This window comes from Ixodes scapularis, unplaced genomic scaffold, assembly GCF_016920785.2.
Source record: "Ixodes scapularis isolate PalLabHiFi unplaced genomic scaffold, ASM1692078v2 PGA_scaffold3__209_contigs__length_174095766, whole genome shotgun sequence".
Lineage (NCBI taxonomy): Eukaryota > Metazoa > Arthropoda > Arachnida > Ixodida > Ixodidae > Ixodes > Ixodes scapularis.
Genome location: NW_024609868.1, coordinates 18,748,628 through 18,765,558, shown reverse-complemented (window position 1 = coordinate 18,765,558; position 16,931 = coordinate 18,748,628). Strand labels below are relative to the sequence as shown.

Genomic DNA, 16,931 nt, shown 5'->3' with positions numbered 1-16,931 from the left:
CTCCCTGGCATGGGGTTTTGAATGGATACCGCTCACGAACAATAAATCGATCTTTTGACGCCGTATAGCAGCGATCACGTGCGTGTTGTGAGACCGTTGCCAACCATTGATGAATGCTCCAAGAAAATACAAAAAAGGAGTTATCGCGAGAGAAAGCAACGTCAATGGGTGGAAATATCGGACAATGGGAGACCGACCTTTTACACATTCCACGCAATCGGCATCCACATGTAATCGCACACGTGACTGATATCGTAACTGATTTACGGTGCACACGGCACGCGACTTTCATAAATCTGGCGTGCCTCGCGCGCACTCTATGGCGGATTGTCGAAACAACTTGGCAAAGACGCGCGATCGACCTCGGGTTTTCCCGTTATCTATCTGCCAACTTCAAAGTAACCAACACAGATTAAGGACGAACGACTCGTACGCCGACCAGGGGAAGTCAAACAGTGTCTCAGGAGCGATCGCTTGGGCCCCACATTTCACCGTAGTAGCAGCCACTCGATCGCCTCTCAGTGAACGCGCATTTGTCGCATGCATTAGTGCCCCCAAGATTACGATCGCCCCGGTGGTCATCAGCTGCAAGAGAAAATTAAACCGTGCAGGTAGAGAAACAAGATCTGGAGCTCGGTGACGTAGGCTGGTGATGATGGCCGCCTCCCGCGCAACTCAAAAAATCCCAGACTTCTTTTTTTTTTTGCTTTTTTCCGTTAACTTACGAAGACGCATTTCCACAGCCTTCGCACCAGCGCGACAGATAAACGTAATCGTGACGGCGACGTCGTCAACGCGACCACTGAAAAACTAAGAGAAAAAAAGAAAGCGGCGTTTTACGAACACATTAGACTCGGCAGCAAGACCTCTCAATTCGACAACGCCCTATCAAAGTTGTTCTTGGTTCGGAGAGTGACAACTCGCTACAAGCTTTCGATCAGCAACGAGCTCGGCGTGGATTTAAGTGGCACCGAACGCCAAACTAACCTCGCGGTGTTTCTTTTTTGGCCAACATTTTTATATATTTATTTTTTCGAGAACTACCACGTAGACGACGATCTCCCCGAACGCGCGAGACGACGGCCCGACGGCCCCCACGACGCGAGGGGGGCAAGGAAGGGAACAACTCGCCCCGCCGCACACACAAAACAAGGCGACCTCCGAAGGAAACGCTCCGGCGACGGGACAGCGAGCGAGCAAGCGGCCAGGCGGGCAGGAAACGACGGCTTACCTTCATCGGTTATCCGAGTCCTGGATTCGGCGGCCGGACGGTAATCCAGGGCGTTCGGTTGTCAGACATGGCCGTCGCGTGTCACGCGGCACAGAACGAGCACAACAAACACTTTTCAAGGGACGTCCGAGCAAGGCACAGCGGAGGTAGGGACGATCACAGCGGGGCAAGTTGGCGCCGACGCCAGCGCGCCCATAATTCCGAATGGGACTGTACGGCGGCGCGTCGGTCGGCCGGTTGCTCGCAGACATTAGAGGAGAGGGAGGAGGAAAGAGAGGCGCGGTGCGCCGTGGGGACACAGGAGGGCGCCACTGTACGGGACCTTTCACAGATCGTGCATCTCTTCGCTGCTTCGGGATAAGTGTTCAACTATTATCTACTTTTTGTATTGAAAGGCAAGATATCATAGCCCCCTAGCTGGAGCACAGGTATTTTACTAAGGCCCAGCGGCTTTCATTTTAGGATAAAAAATTACGGTCTGTCATGCATATTCTAAATCTTCCAGTCGTGCGATATGGTAAAGTCAAACGAAGTGAAATTTGCCCCTGTTTTCGACCCAATAAGCTCATTTGCACTTTGAGTTCATCCAGTCTTTCATCGCCGTTTCTTCCCTCACTGAAATATTATTATTCTTGACAAGAAACGACTGTCCCGTCGAGCAGAGATGTGTGCAACACTAGGATACACTATGTCAACTCCAATCGCTGACATATAAGATATTATTGCACGCAACCTTGACGATGAGGTGATATAGTATATTGTGATGGCTTGTCACTATTGCCGTTGTAGTAAGGTAGAAGGTAAATACACATTGAAAGCGGGAAATATTTGTGTCGGAGTTTATAGTTTTCTTGGTGTGCCGAACTGGCACCTGACTGGCCGGTGGCGTCTATTTGCAAGTGTCTGGGAATTGAAGTCGTGGGAAGTTGTGAAGCACAACTGAAGTGCATTTTCCGCTTCATTCGACCCTACAATCTCATTTTCACCGTGTGTCGTCTTACAAAGGTTGTTTTAGACGAGGAGGACAGTCTCGTCGAACAAAAATATGTGTTTAAGACTAGGCTGCACTTTGTTAAATCCACTTCCTCACATATTATTTCACCCCACCTTGACGATGGAGTGAAATAGTACATCGCGATGGCTGTGGTCACATCTGCCATCGCGATATGGTCTAAGGTTTTTCCGCACCTTGATTGTTTCTGATTTCATAGCTTCCTTGGTGCCGAACTGACAGCTACACCGTGCACACTTACACCTGAGATAAGTTTTTCCGTGCCTCGATAATGTTTCGAGCAGCATAGCAATAACTTCTACAAGGATGCAAACTTCCTGACAACATAGGACAGAAAGCGATATGTTATGCACACAGTATGGTGCAATGTTCACAGCTAACAATGCCATGGAGTGCGCGATACAAGCTGTGGACTGCAGTTGTCCGAGTGCTTGCTTTACCAACAACTTCTGGAGGCAATATTTGCGGTCCCAGAGCACGTCCAGACGTTTGCCTAGCTCCTGGTTAATTTACTAAAACTTCCGGCCCGTGCACAGGGATTTCACATTTGGGTGAGGAGTGAGCGAGATAATAAAGAAAGCAAAACACGTATATACGTACTATCACGGATCACATAAGCGTGAACAATTCACCGTGCTTCTTTGACGTCCCTGCAAGTTGAGAAAGAAGCTCTGGTCCAAGGAGATCCCGAACGCGCAGTTCAGATGCCAGACTCTGAACGCCTTGACAAATTAAGAAATAATAGAACTTGTGCGGAGAGCAGCAAACGTAGCAAAAGACCATGTCGGGCGTTGCATCTCATATTGTCCTGGCTGGTACGCAGATACGCATAACCGTATTTTGTTTCCCAACGAAACAACTAGAATGGAGTGGCCGGCAGGGTGAAGTCAGTGCCAACGTCTCCACCCGTTTCGAGATATCAAGGAGAGAAGAAGGTCACTCAAACTACGCGACACAACACGTACAATCGACGACGACGGCAGCGACACATCAGCCCCGACAGGTATAATTTGGGCGACTGGCCCACACGTCAAGACGGTACGCAGAAGCTGGCTCTCGCGTTTTTCCGCCCAGTGCAGCAGGCAGCGACGCGTGGAGCGACGGCAGACGGACCGCCATCATATACTGGCAGTCTTCCACGAGGACTCCAGAATCAGAGCGAAGCGGTCTGTCTGGCCCAGACAGCGCGCGCACTATTTCTGAGACGACGACGTCGCCTGCAAGGAAGGTCGACATTGGCCTCCAAAGAGCCACGAACCATGACGTCATTCGCAGGCCTTGTCTCTTACGCGGTATTGGCAAGGGCGGACAAGGCGAACGGCGTCCAACTGTCGCCGAGGAAGGGGACCCGATGCCGCAACACGCGGTGCTGCAACCCTCCGTCGCGACTTATTACCGCAGAGTCGAGACGGGTGCCGGGTAACGCGGACGACATGTGCTGCCAAAAGTAAATATATACTCTGTCGGCCGCTGTGAGGGCAATCGTCCCAACTAGAGCGGCACAGACAACAAACACCGGTTGCCAACCTTCACGACACGTTTAAAACACCTTGCTGTTGCAAGGAAAGATCGCGTTTGGGAACAAGCTGTACTGCGGAAGATTTCCTCGGGTAAACGAAAAGCTGATCCTGTTTTGTCGGCGGAATATGCAGTTGTAAGGTCTGCACCAGGCCAGCTGTTTTATTATTGTTATTTTTATCATTTTTATTTTATTTTTATTATAACTAATATGATTGAATATTATTAGCTTTGAAGCGGAAACGCTATGAAATAGCACACCCTTGTTTTAACACTTCTCTGGTAATTGATCTAGGGGATATAAGAACAACATTTACAAGTTTTGGCTCTCAGAACTTAACCACGCAAGACTATTTTAATTAAATGCGTTTGGCTAGCAGTCTAGCTGGAATTATTACGTTCTGACAGCCAGAAACACCTATGGACACACAATGCGTTTTATGAATTTGCTTAATCGGCGAACATTGTGATCTCATGATCCCCAAGGCGAAGCGTAATTGAGCGAAAACAATTACAACATTAATTTTAAATAACAGTTACGTCGCGAGTGCAAAAAAAAAAAAAGAAAACACGCATAGACTAAAACATAGCACTATATAACTCTATAAAGAAAGCGTGTTTACTCACGCCGCGTCAGGCAAAGCAAGTAGTTCGATCAGCTTCCTGTAGGCGTCTCGTTCTCATTCTTCGACGACGGATGCTTCAAGTGACGGTAAAGTCCGACGTGACACACACACTCGTCCGCAGACCAACAGTTGACATTGTACACTCACGCCGCTGATACTGACGCCCGCGCACACTAACCCAGACTAGCGTGACTCACACCGCCGGTTTGATTAGGCTCGCGTGGTGCAGTCACGGACGCTGTCTTTAAGATAATAGAGGGCCCACGCTGCGTCACAACACTGTTGTGGTGAAGCTCCACTTGAACACCATGCGCGACGCCACCACGTCACTTCATTTCATCGCAAGATGAAACAGGGTATAAAGTAATGCGTGCAATAACACTCCTACTTTTTTTTTTCTTACATTTAGGTTAAACAAGACCTTGACAAACACCCATGTTTACGGCATATTCCACAGCGCAATCAGTTCGTTTTTTTTTTTATTACAGAGTTGTAAGACTAAAACAAAATAAAAACAAAAAAAAAAACGTCAATAGCTTGTTTGTATAACGTCGTCGCGCTCTGCGCTATCCTGTGTGCCGTGAAGCGAGTCGCGGTATGCGAATGCTTGCGTGTTTACAAAACCAGACTTCACATTTACTGACAACCCAGTCACTAAAACCACGGGAACATCCCCTTTCCGTTGCCCCTGCCTCCAACAAAACACTTTTTCTTTTTGTTCTTTTTAGTAGTAGTATTTGCAATTTTTCTTGGCAACCGATGCGCTCGTACAACGCGTGAGCGCCGATCACAGCCGTGCTGGAGCGGTCCTCCCTTCTTCGGAAAGGCCAGAAACAGTTGCCCTTGAGTATAAAGTGTAGTACTGCGTAAACACTAGAATCTCGGGCGACGTCAAAACATCGAACAGAGAAAAGCTCGCACCGAAGAACAGAATGACGTCATCATTTATTGTCCTGAGCTGGTGTGGTTGCTGAATCACTTCAGTGGCCCTTCTTTCTATCTACTACCTTTAATCGACCTTTGTAAAAGCAACGTATTGTATGTATATATTTCTTCCGTCTTTCAGCAAACTCTTTTTATTTTTTTTTTTTTTTACCTTAGATAGTGAAAAACAGGTCTTTAGAACGATCAAGGTCGAAGATACACGTACGCTTGAGCGGAGCCTACGAGGAGAAATAAATGAGCCGCCCACGACTAAACTGCACTGCGTCGCCCTACCTTCCACATGTAATAAGGAATTAAAAAGAAATAGGAGAAGTGAAGAAAGAATACTGCGGGGCGGAGAAAAAAACTCTGGAGAACAAATTTCCAAGAGAAAGGGAAAGGAGAAAAAAAGAAAGAGAGAGTAGAGTGAGACGTGGTTCGGTGTCTTCCCTCCAGTTCGCTCTTTTATAAGGTCAAATCGAGATGTTTGTTTGTTTGCGTTTCGCGGTCGCAAATGCAGGTTCGAGCAAACCGGGCGTGAGCGACTCCACAGGAAAGGTCAGGGCCGCGACCTTGAGGGGGGGGGGGGGGGGACTTTTGAAGAGGACTTGCGCTGCTATCGACGATGACGAAATTCGATTAAAAAAATATGATAAAATATATATGCGGGACGCGAAAGCGAACCGACGCGAGGACACTGAAACAGAAAAACTCGAAAGACGATAGCGAAAGTGTGCGTGTGCGTAAAATCGATTGCTTCAGAGTACGGGCGGAGATGGCAGCGCTCGTTCGCCTGCTCGTCTGAGCGTGGAAACGCGTCAGTTCGACTATTTTAAAATTGGGTTACAGAATTATTACATTTTTTCCCTGCAGCGCGCGCGCGCGCGCTGCAGGGAAAAAAGTGTGTGTGTGTGTGTGTGTGTGTGTGTATGTGTGTGTGTGTGTGTGTGTGTGTGTGTGTGTGTGTGTGCGCGCGTGTGTGTATGTGTGTGTGTGTGTGTGTTTATATAGAGGAAATTTAGCAAGCACACTGAGCGCGTGGTGTCACCACAGTAGACGAGAAATTTATCCGGTGGAGCATGACTGCTAGCTCATACAGATCGAATCGGGCAGAGGTGGGAATTGAACCCAAGATCTCCGGGTTCTGCAGCGGTGCTCGTTCAAGCCGCGATCACACTGCTAACGCCCGAGTCCCCACTAGAGCGACAAACAGAAACAACCGACACCCGACGAGCCTCAAACACGCGCAGCGTGCGCGCGACGGTACCGCTTTGAAGGGCTCGTAGTCTCTCGGTGCTCGTGAAGCAAGCACAAGCGACTGCGAGCCTGCCATAGCCAACGTTACTGGAGCAAGCTCAGTTCCACAGCTCCCTATTTTTGCCTGCAGAAGCGAGTGGCCCAGGTGGCGTTCGCGAGAAGTAGCGGCGCTGCAGTCGGATCTTGCTTCCCTGTCTCGCGCGTTGTCTGCTACCACTGCGTTGAGAGTATAGTAGGGTGCCTACATGTCTGTCTGTCTCAGGGTGAAGACATCCATTGTTGCCCTGAATGTGCCGGTGCGTGACGCTCTGGCGCACTCGGTGCGTGACTTGGGCGGTAAAATGGCGTCTATGCATTAGCCAAAGCAACGAGCTCGAGTTCAGTGACACCGGATTGTGCGCACTTCAAAAATTTATAAAAAAGAACGATTGGGCGGAAAAATGGCTGAGATGTCATCACTCAAGCAAAAGCGCGCGTGGGTATAAAGGCAGTCTAGTTGAGAGCTTCCTTTTCTTTTTCTGTTATTGCTTTTTTTTACTTCCATGTGCATAATAGCAAAAAAAGAAAAAAAGAAAGAAAGATGAAGATGAAGTGTAATAAACCACAAAGATCAGAGTCAGCGCATTGGGAGTGTTCTTTCTTTGAGAGTTTGAAATATGTTTTGTGTGCGTCTGTTTCGTCGCGCTGAGAAGTGTTAGTATGAATCACCAACTCGTCCAAGCTCAAGTACTGCTATTCAAACTTGGCGGGCTAGACAATCCGGAAGCAAGATTCGACTGCAGCGCTGCTAGTTCTCGTGACCGCCACTGAGCCCACGTCGCAGGCGGAGCTGTGAAACTGAGCTTGCTCCAGTAACGCTGGGCCAAAGATACCTTCGCGTGCGGGCTCCACGTGCACGTTGATGCCTGTCGGTGTCGGTTGTTTCCGTTTGCCGCCCTGGCGGGTCTCGGGCAAGTTACGTCATAAGAGCTACACAGTCTGCGCACACTGTTTGAGGCGTGTTTCTTTCCTGTTTGACGGGGGAAACGGAACAAATGATCTCGGAACAAATGGTCCCGGAATAAATGGTCCCGGAACAAATGCTCCCGGAACAAATGGTCCCGGAACAAATGGTCCTGGAACTAATGGTCCCAAGTACAAACTAGGAAAAAATGGTCCCGGAACTAATGGTCCCAAGTACAAACTAGAAAAAAATGGTCCCAAGTACAAACTAGAAAAAAATGGTCCCAGATAAATAATGCCCATGGCACTCCTGCGTTTTCGGATAAATCGGATAAAATCCGATAACACCAGCCGGTAAATATTTCACAATTTTTAATTTATAAGAAAAGCTCCGAATTTCGAGGCTGATGCTTGCACGAGCTCGACCGGTTTTTATATTTTTCTGGGATACTCCAAAATGTTTCGCGCTATGGAAACGTAATGTACCTATAAAGCCATCGAGCTCCGCTCGTTATGAGTGCCTGCACTACGCGTCATGACGAGATGGAAGTAATTCGAGTTTCATGGTTTCAACAGGGGAGGCACTCACTTGAGCGAATGACGTTTTAGCGAACGCCCACGCTTCACCGAATGACACTTCAGCGAATAGTCGGCCGCCGCGAAGCGGTGTTTACGGGTGGGCCAAGTGCGTTAACAGAATTTAAATTAGCCGCCGCAAAGCGGCGTAAGCGCAGCGCGGGGAGGGGGGGGGGGGGGGTTTCACGCGCTCCCGTTATTCGCTAAAACGTCATTCGCCCATGCGATATGGACCCACTTCAGCAGTATAACTAGGGGTATTCATTTTTGTTTCAAAAACTTTTCGTTCAAAAATATTTTGACGAATTTGAAAAAAATTAAGTTCAATACCTGACCACTTCCTTCAAAGTAACCGGCCTCAAAATATAGACGGGATCCTTCATTCCATCAGAAAATCACTGATTGTATAACGGATGAAGTATATTGCGTGGTATATCTTAGTTTCAAAACAACCTTCTTACGGGACCATTTTGTCCTACCTTGGGCTTGGGACCATTAGTTCCGGGACCATTAGTTCCGGGACCATTTGTTCCGGGACCATTTGTTCCGGGGCCATTTCTTCCGGGACCATTTCTTTCGGGACCATTTGTTCCTACACCCGTTTGACGGTCATGCCACGGAGGCATACGAAAACTGTCTGCGGACATGTTGGAAGCGTACATGCGTATGAAGCAAACATGCTTTTGAGATCTTTGAGGCGTGTCCGCAGGTAAGTCCGTCATCACGCCTGCAGCGAACACTGTGTCTTTTCTATGATACATGAGGCAGTGTCGCTGCGGCCCTATGCGGAGAGCAAGTCGTCTGCTTCTTGCACATGAGTTGCGGTGACGTCAGAACGAAGCCCAGTTCTGATTGGTTCTGAAGGAAAGGATAGTGGGTAGACCTCAATGCTAGCGGCCTTGAGGTCTACCCAGTGCCCTTCAATCAGAGCCAATCAGAGCTCGGCGTTGTGACGTCACCACAACCCCTGCAAAAGCAGACAAACATGCACTACGCATTGAGACAAAGTTGAGTCAAAACGCCAAAGAAATTATAAAGAAAAATTGAAAACGCAACGGAAATTCGATGGAAACGACATGGAAAGTTCTCAAAACGTTTCCCGTCACAAACACGCACACAAAAAAAGAATAGACGACAAAAAAGGCAGGCAAGTCTAATGTAGCTGTAGTAGCCACCGCCGCGCGGGGACTTCCGTAGGCAATGCCGCTGCGAGGCACCCGCGGACCACAGCGAGCGTTACGAACCCGTCGGAGCCAATCCAAAGCAGGAAGTCCGACCACGTGACCGCTCGTTCTGCGAGTCGCACTGCGCGCAATTGCGGGGTGACGCGCGCAACGCCCGTGGCGCTGGATTGGCTGCAGGACAGTCGCTAAGTGCTCCCGGTGGTCCACTGTACTCAAATGAGCTGATCAGAAAAGCTCAGCATCCTCCTCGCGTAGACTGTCGTGAGCGGCTCGTTATGAAGGAGCGCGATATAAGCCCGCGGACACGGAGGTCACTCGTTTTTGTTCCCATACAGCGACACTCGGCCAGGAAACTTGGCGCCGCCTGCATAATTAGGTAAGTAGCAAAGACGGGAAAAAAATATATAAAGAAATAAAAACAAAGTTAGGGGGAAGAAAAGAGAGCCTTTATAACCGTTGTTTCTCGGAAGACAAAAACCTCCCCGCGCTGTTTTCAAGGTCGGAAGTAAAGAGGCGAAAATAGAAAGCGGAGTTGTCGGCGCCGGCCGTCGACAACCGGTGGAAAGGTGCCCGGACTCGAGAAAGTCGCTCTCCCAGGCACTGATTTTGCACACACACGTTCTACGTAAGCTTCATTATCGCCGCCTTTAGGCTTTCTACTTTCGCGTAAAATCAAGATCGAGGGCCGAGCGCACTGGGACAGAACGGAGCAGTAACCCAGGCATGAAAAACACACACACACACAAACAGGCACGCACGCACGCACGCACGCACGCGCGCACGCACGCACGCACGCGCGCACACACACACACACACACACACGCGCGCGCGCGCACACACACACACACACACACACACACACAGATAACAATGCAACGCGTATATGAAGCCCACGTACGAGCCGTCAGCACAAATCCCCGCGCAAAGCAGATCGAAGTCACCTGCCACTTAAGGGGATCATAAGGAGTTCCGACACCTCCGGTAACGATACGATGCCCGACCAAAGACGTCGGTCGGCGGGGTGTCGGGTACCGTTACGAGAGCTATCGGAGCGACCTACTAAAACTCTCTAATGATTTGCAGTTTTCGACTTCCAGTGTAAGAGAGGTCTGTACTACACCGCACGAAGGTTCGACTGTCGTAGGCAGGAAGCACAGCTCGCTGTGAATGCGGCTGCGTGTATTTTTCCTTCGTCGTTGATGAGTTTTCCTCACTTCAATTCCAGTCGATGACGTCGTCACTTCTTGCGTCAGAAACCACGTATAAAACTTTCCGCCGCTAAATAAGTGACCTTAATCTAACGCTTAGCAACACAGACGTCAGTTTTGTCATCAGTCGCCCGCGTTTGGCCCAAGAAACTTCTAGGACACACGCAGAAATTAGTATAATGCTCGTAGCGCGAAAGCCTCGCATTGCAATGCTTTTCCCGCTCCGTTGGCAGACGCGAATGTTTACTGGAGAGCTACAAAAGTGACCTTGGTCCCACTGTTAAGAGGCGCGAACGCAAAGCCTAAACGCTAAGCAAATGGGTGTTTGTGTCGTCGTGAGGTTGCGTACTAATATCCTATAGTCACTGACAGAGTTAGAACGGCAGGGAGGAGCCTTGGTTGTCCCGCCGCTTGCGCAAGATTCCTACCAATTAAAAAAGAAAAAGAAAAAAAAAACGTTTCAGCGGATTTTCTATACCTCGAGAGAGCGCGCGTAGCCAAAGCACAGTGGAAGGCAAAGAACGGAAGGCCGGGCGTTCGAAAGACACACCCTGCCGCTCTCATTCTGTCAGTGACTGTAGACATTCGCGAGCGAAGACTCTAACTCGGGAGGGAGGCTTTTTTTCCGTCGTAACTACATATGTTGACATATGTAGAACAAACGCTTCGCGTCTTGAGGCCGTCTAGGCATTCAGAAAGGGTCCACAAAGCCGGTGAATGGGCTACACATTATGCTCCAAGGTTCCACCCAAAGAATATCGACTCAAAAAAATACGGACTAGGACGGCGTGGCGGATGCGGCCAAGGTCGATGGACACCAGAGGGACACATACACGGAGTCCCTGTTCGCCGACCACACGTACCTGTCCCCGCCGGGTGCATTGTTCTTCCGCGGTGAGCGAGGACATCACAATTCGAGCGAGAGCCCTGCACGCGCAGGCGAGCCCCCAGAACCGGACAAAGCCGTGTCTCCGACCCGCACAAGGCTGGCTCGCACACCGTCACCAGTTTGGAAAGAAAGCACGAAGTTAAGCCCCGTCTCGAGACTTATGGTACTACCACCATGACAAACATCAAATTTGCTCGCCAACAACAAATAAAAAACTGTTTTTTTTTTTGTTTTTTTTTTTAGTTTTAGCGTTTTTAAACTGTGGCTTTCAAACTAGTTTCTGGCGGGCCCGGTTGGTGACGGTTGTGGATGTCCAGTTTAGCCAACAACCAATCAGGCCCCGTCTCGACCCTGCCGAAGGAGGTCTCAGGGCGGTATACACGAAGGGCTTTATACGGTCCAACAGTTGGACATTCTGGGCTGCGCCTTGTCGTTTCGCCGTTGTCGAGAATTTTCGAGCTCGCCACCCGAACTCTGCCCCGCGCCATTCTCCTCTCGCTCTCCCGCGACCACCAAAGGGTTAAGCCGCAATTACAGTGCCCATACATCGCTGCAGACAGGCACGATGACAGACTTTTCTGCGGACATGTCTCAATCATGTTCGAAGTAAGCGGGCTTGTTTCATACATATACCGTGTGCTTCAAACATGTCTACAAACAGATTTTGTTCTACCAACGTGACGTCATAACGGAAAAAACACGCCTCAGACAATGTACGCAATCCGTTTTTTTTTTTTTTTTTTTTTTTTGTAGGATGTAGTAAGCAGTAGGAACGCGGCTTAAATCGTAAAAACCGTCGCTATCCGCATGGGCTGTCAGTGCGCATGCGCGGCTATTACCTTAACGCAGCATGACGTCACCCTTTTAGAACGCAGAGCCGATCAACACGGGGAACGGACAGCTGTTGCGAATCGTCGAAGCCATAAAGAAAAAATAACGAGAAAAACCAAATCTCGCCATTATTCTTATACTACTCGAGCTTCGTGGCGGGGAAGCCGCTCACATAGTTCGAGCTCGTTTAAGTACGCAAAATTAAAATACAATAAAGAGCTAAAAGTAAGAAACAAAGCCCGCTCCGGTAGACGTTCGTGAGTCAGCGAGGAGAGCTTTCGGGCACGAGAGCAGACGCGCGGCGGCAGGACGGCCCGTGTGGGAAGGAAGCCCCGCCAAGAAGAAAACGGGCACTGTTCCCGCCCCGTGGACCGTGACGACCAGAAGGCAGTCCAGAGGTGAGGTCCCACGCGGCGGCGGACGCTAAACTATAAACGTCGAGCGTAGAGAGCGCGCGCTTGGGCAACCAGGCCGTGTCACGGCCGGCGAGCACGGGATCGCGCTGCAGCCAGGAAAGGGGCGGGGAACGCCGTCGACCAGCTGAACGATTCTCGCCCCTTCTCACGTGGTTGTAAACAGGCCAGGTAGGACCGATCTTCAAGGAGACAGAAAAGTCGTCGTCTCAAACGTGTATTTCGGTTGAAGGTGTCACCTCGTCAAATATCCAAACGTAGCATTCTTCCAAATAAAAATAAATCGGAGCAATATTTTTAAATATATTAGCGGCAGATGCCGACCCTGAGGATAACGGTTTCAATCCCCATCTCTGCCCGTTTCGATCTGTCTATATGAGCGATCGTGCGGCGACCGGACGACTATAATTATCGCGTGATGCACGTTAAAGGGACAATGAAGACGATTTTATTTAATTTTTTTAAATGGTGTTTTAATGCTTCTTGGGAACATAGCATGCCGCCCAATTTTTTGTAGACATTTATGACGCGTATTTATGTGCCGACGAAAGAGGTAAAGAAACCGAAACTGAACAATCTCCAGTCTCGTTTCTGGGCCTCCGAAAACGGAGGTGACGTAGGGAGTGACGTCAAGTGTGAATAGTTGGTATCGGTAGTATTTAGGAGATCGAGACTCTGGTTACCGCGGTGGGTTATAGCAGCGCGGTGGCGCGGTCGTTGCGCCGACTCTGTCAACATGGACGAATGCCGCTCTCGCGAGCGAGTTCGAGCTTCCGTTCAGTGACCGAACACCAACGGAACGGGAGTACGTCTGTGGCGGCCACTGCCATCACCCGACGGAGACCGCCCAGCCGGCAACGAGCGGCCCGCATGCCGAAGGACGGACGCAGGGGAGATGCCGAAGGGAAAGCGGCAGCGATCCCGCCGTTCCGGGATCCGGTTCCTCCGCGGACGTCCTCTTTTTGTCGTCAAAGAACACGAACAGCTACCCACACGTGAAAACTAGCGTCACCCGAACGAATACACAGGGGTGGAACTCATGAAATGTATTTGGGAGCAGCCACGGGAGCAGCTGAAACCGCCGTTCTGGAGCAGGTTGGGAGCAGCTAAAACTACATTCTGGGGCATGATAGGAGCAGCTCAGATCAGTTTCCGTTGCACTTCAGCTTGTGTCTTAGACGAGCACGGGAGCAATTTCAATTCTGCTGAGCAGCACAGATGAACATGAGTGGTTAGGGACCTAGGTAGATTGGATAACAGTGTAACAGATGCGAAAACTTGCAACTTTGTGAGCCTTAATGAGAACCAAAAAGCAACTACCATATGTTTCTGAAGATGGTGTCCTTGATATTCTCTGAGTGGCTTTCAGCTGCTCAAAATGCAAATCAGCACTGCTTATCGCACAACCCACACGTGCTCGACATAGTAATTATATGTGCGAACCTCTTGACGTGCGAAAGCAACGGACGTGCAGTTGCGTGGAGGAACAGAGAAACAAATTTCGAGTTTATCCTATTGTGCAACTCAATACCGAAGCAGCAGACTACAATTAACGGAGTTATCGTATTCAAAGCGATAAGCAGGAGTAGACCTACCACTCGCTTAAGAGCTGCTGGCCGGCAAGGTTTCGGATCGGACCGCGTTTCAGTCCTATCAAATCACAATTTATCTTGCAATAATGCGGTTCCAACTTCTAACGATGAAGCACTAAAAGGAATCGCTCATTTGTTTTCAACTGGCTGACGTACGGATCCCGGGCCGCAGATCCTCAGGCAATCTGACGCTTAACGACTCGGCCTCACCTCGGCCGACTTGCTTAACCGCTTATGGTAGAAGAATAACAATCCAGACGCAGGTGTAGCACTTCGAATCCGATCCCTGGGTTTTTTTCGCGCGCTTCCGACTAGGGATACACAGGGAGAATAAACAGAACAAAGGATTGCAAGGCCGACCAAGCTAAACGCGCTAATCGTTGCCAATCGAGTCGATAAAAACCGAAACCAAGACAAAATACTTTTTTTTTTTTTTTGGCGCACGTTGTGCGATTTGGTGCATAATGGCGCAAGGTATTGGCTGTGGCGCAGTTTCCGTGAAATGGCGCAGGATGGCGCAGACAAATGCGTTTGGCGCGAAATGGCGCAAATGGCGCAGCCGTTCCACCCCTGAATACAGGTCTTCAGTCGACCGTTAGAACAGCCATCTACAGCTACCATTTTGCAAAATCTTTCGAGTACCGTGTTCTTTTTTAATTTTATTTTGTTGGCCCATAGTTGCTCGTTGCCGGTTTCGCGTCCAGCGTAGCAAAGAAAAAAACAATTATGCTGCTTTGTTTACGGTTTAGTAATCATATCCGATCCGATTTATACTTTTGATGGTTATTCAAGCGGAAATTGGAACAGTATTTCTAAAAATCGCTAACTAAAACGTGACCGAGGGCACGTCTCTCGTTTCGACCAATCACTGACGCGTCTCTTGTGACGTCGCGCTCCTTGGCCCCGCATCGGTCACGTGAGCTCCGCTTCTCCTGGCTTCTCCCGCAACTCTCGGGGCGTCGCCCCAGTCGATCCCGGTACGATTATTACCGCGACTAATTAATTGATTTGCGCGGCACACAAGCGCCGGTTTCGGCTGAAATTTGGGCAGCGTGGCCTGAGACGTGCCTGGAACCCAGTTCAATCGCCAAAAAAATCTCCGAAATTGCCTTCATTGTCCCTTTAAAGACTCCAGATAAGCAGTCGTACCGAATACTGCCTAAATTTCTAATATACAGCTGAGACACCGCACACCCACTCAGACTGGCTAACTTATCCCTGTCAAAGCTTGCATACCACAATGTTTCATCTACCATATCATCATATCACAATTTTTCACCTAACGGAAGTCTTGAAAGTGAGATGCAGCGATTAGCAGATTATCTCGCGCATCTTGAATTGTACAAAAAGAAAACACACACACAAAAATCAAGACTAAAACCCGAAAAGTATGCCATTGCGCAGTGCCGAAAACCCGACTTCTACAGTCAGTGACAGCTTCAGAAGCGCAGGGCGCCAAAATTATTCTGCTAACGCTTCTTGCTTTATGATTTTAGTGGTTTATTGTTCTTCGAGTACGGGGTGTTTTCTCTGGGTTATTTTTTCTCCCAATAGATTCGAAGTTATTCGGTTCAAATTCTCGGTGTGGGACAAGAAATCGGTATTTAATCGGGTCTTGGAAGTTTGGATTTTTGTCAGTGAAAAAAGCTTTTTTTTTTTATCGGTTTTACTCGACTTTGACAACAAAAAAAAAAAAAAAAAGAAAGAAATCAAATACAGTTCGGGGGTTAATTTTCACGGTTTTTGATTTCCTGCGTTTTCTCAAGCTATCAGTAACTTTCATATGGATACTTTACTGCTTCGTGCAGTTGTCGAAAATAAACAAAAACATTTTTCTCCAGTCCTAGACTTCCTTAAACAACTTCCCTTTCTCGATTAAACAAACAAAAGAAAGACAGAAGGAAAAGTTGAACAACAAATGCCGCCGCAGTCATCCGTATTATTCCTACCCTACCAGCAAAAGCACCTGCTTGCTAACCTAACCTGCGTGTCTTCATTGTTTTCGTTCCTGAAGGTCACGTTTCGTAATAAACTGTACACATAACGGCAACAACAAAAGACTGAGTGTTTAGGTTATCGTTCGTCGAAGGAAGACCTTCGACGGGGATAAACCCGTGAACGACGCCGGAGTTCTGGCCCACCTCCGGGCTCCGATAACTGGCCATCGGCCAAGTCGGTCACCAAAAAGTTGCAGGGTCGTTGAAAGTTATGAAGAGATGGTGACGCCGTTGGAAGCACCCGAAAACAATAACAAAACACACAAAAAAAATATGGAGTATGTATGTTTGTTCGCAAGTTTCTCCCGTTTTCTTGTGTGGCCCTTTCTGCATTTTCTTTTCCATTCAATTCCATTTTTATTTCAAATCAAGTCATACAAAATAAAGAGCTGGCCCACAAAAGCAGCATTCTGTTTGTATATGAGGCCATGCGAGCAAATAAATGTGTTCTTTTATTTTTTATTTTTTTTTTGTAGTGGCTGAATGCAGGTATAAACTTTTTTTGTTGTTGTTGTTAATTTTCAAAATATTGGTTAGGACTGAAATTTAAACTTTTCTTCTGTCCTCGTCTTTTGTTTCCACATCGTGTCCGGTTCCTTCAGTGTGATCGTCTACGCTGGCTCTTCTCCAAACTTAAAATGATTTAGCTGTCGCGATTTGGACAACGATTTATTTCTGATAGGGTTCAAAAGCGGTAAATCGGGTCACCAGCAGTGTAGTCCAATGTGCGA

General features: G+C 48.6%; 1 protein-coding gene across 10 annotated transcripts in view; it reads right to left on the bottom strand.

The window, feature by feature from the left end:
* LOC8041312 (rap guanine nucleotide exchange factor) overlaps nt 1–16,931 on the bottom strand; it is a 397,988-nt gene that overhangs the window by 84,403 nt on the left and 296,654 nt on the right. Inside the window, exon 1 of one of the 10 annotated variants that reach the window (XM_040219720.3) lies at nt 1,232–1,445. The exons of 8 other annotated variants lie outside the window; for them this stretch is intronic. In XM_040219720.3, the coding sequence (XP_040075654.2) occupies nt 1,232–1,237 (6 nt within the window). In that variant the 5' untranslated portion in view covers nt 1,238–1,445. Of the gene's footprint in view, nt 1–1,231; nt 1,446–16,931 lie in introns of those variants that run through there. One more of the 10 variants, XM_040504290.2, reaches the window with a different exon arrangement.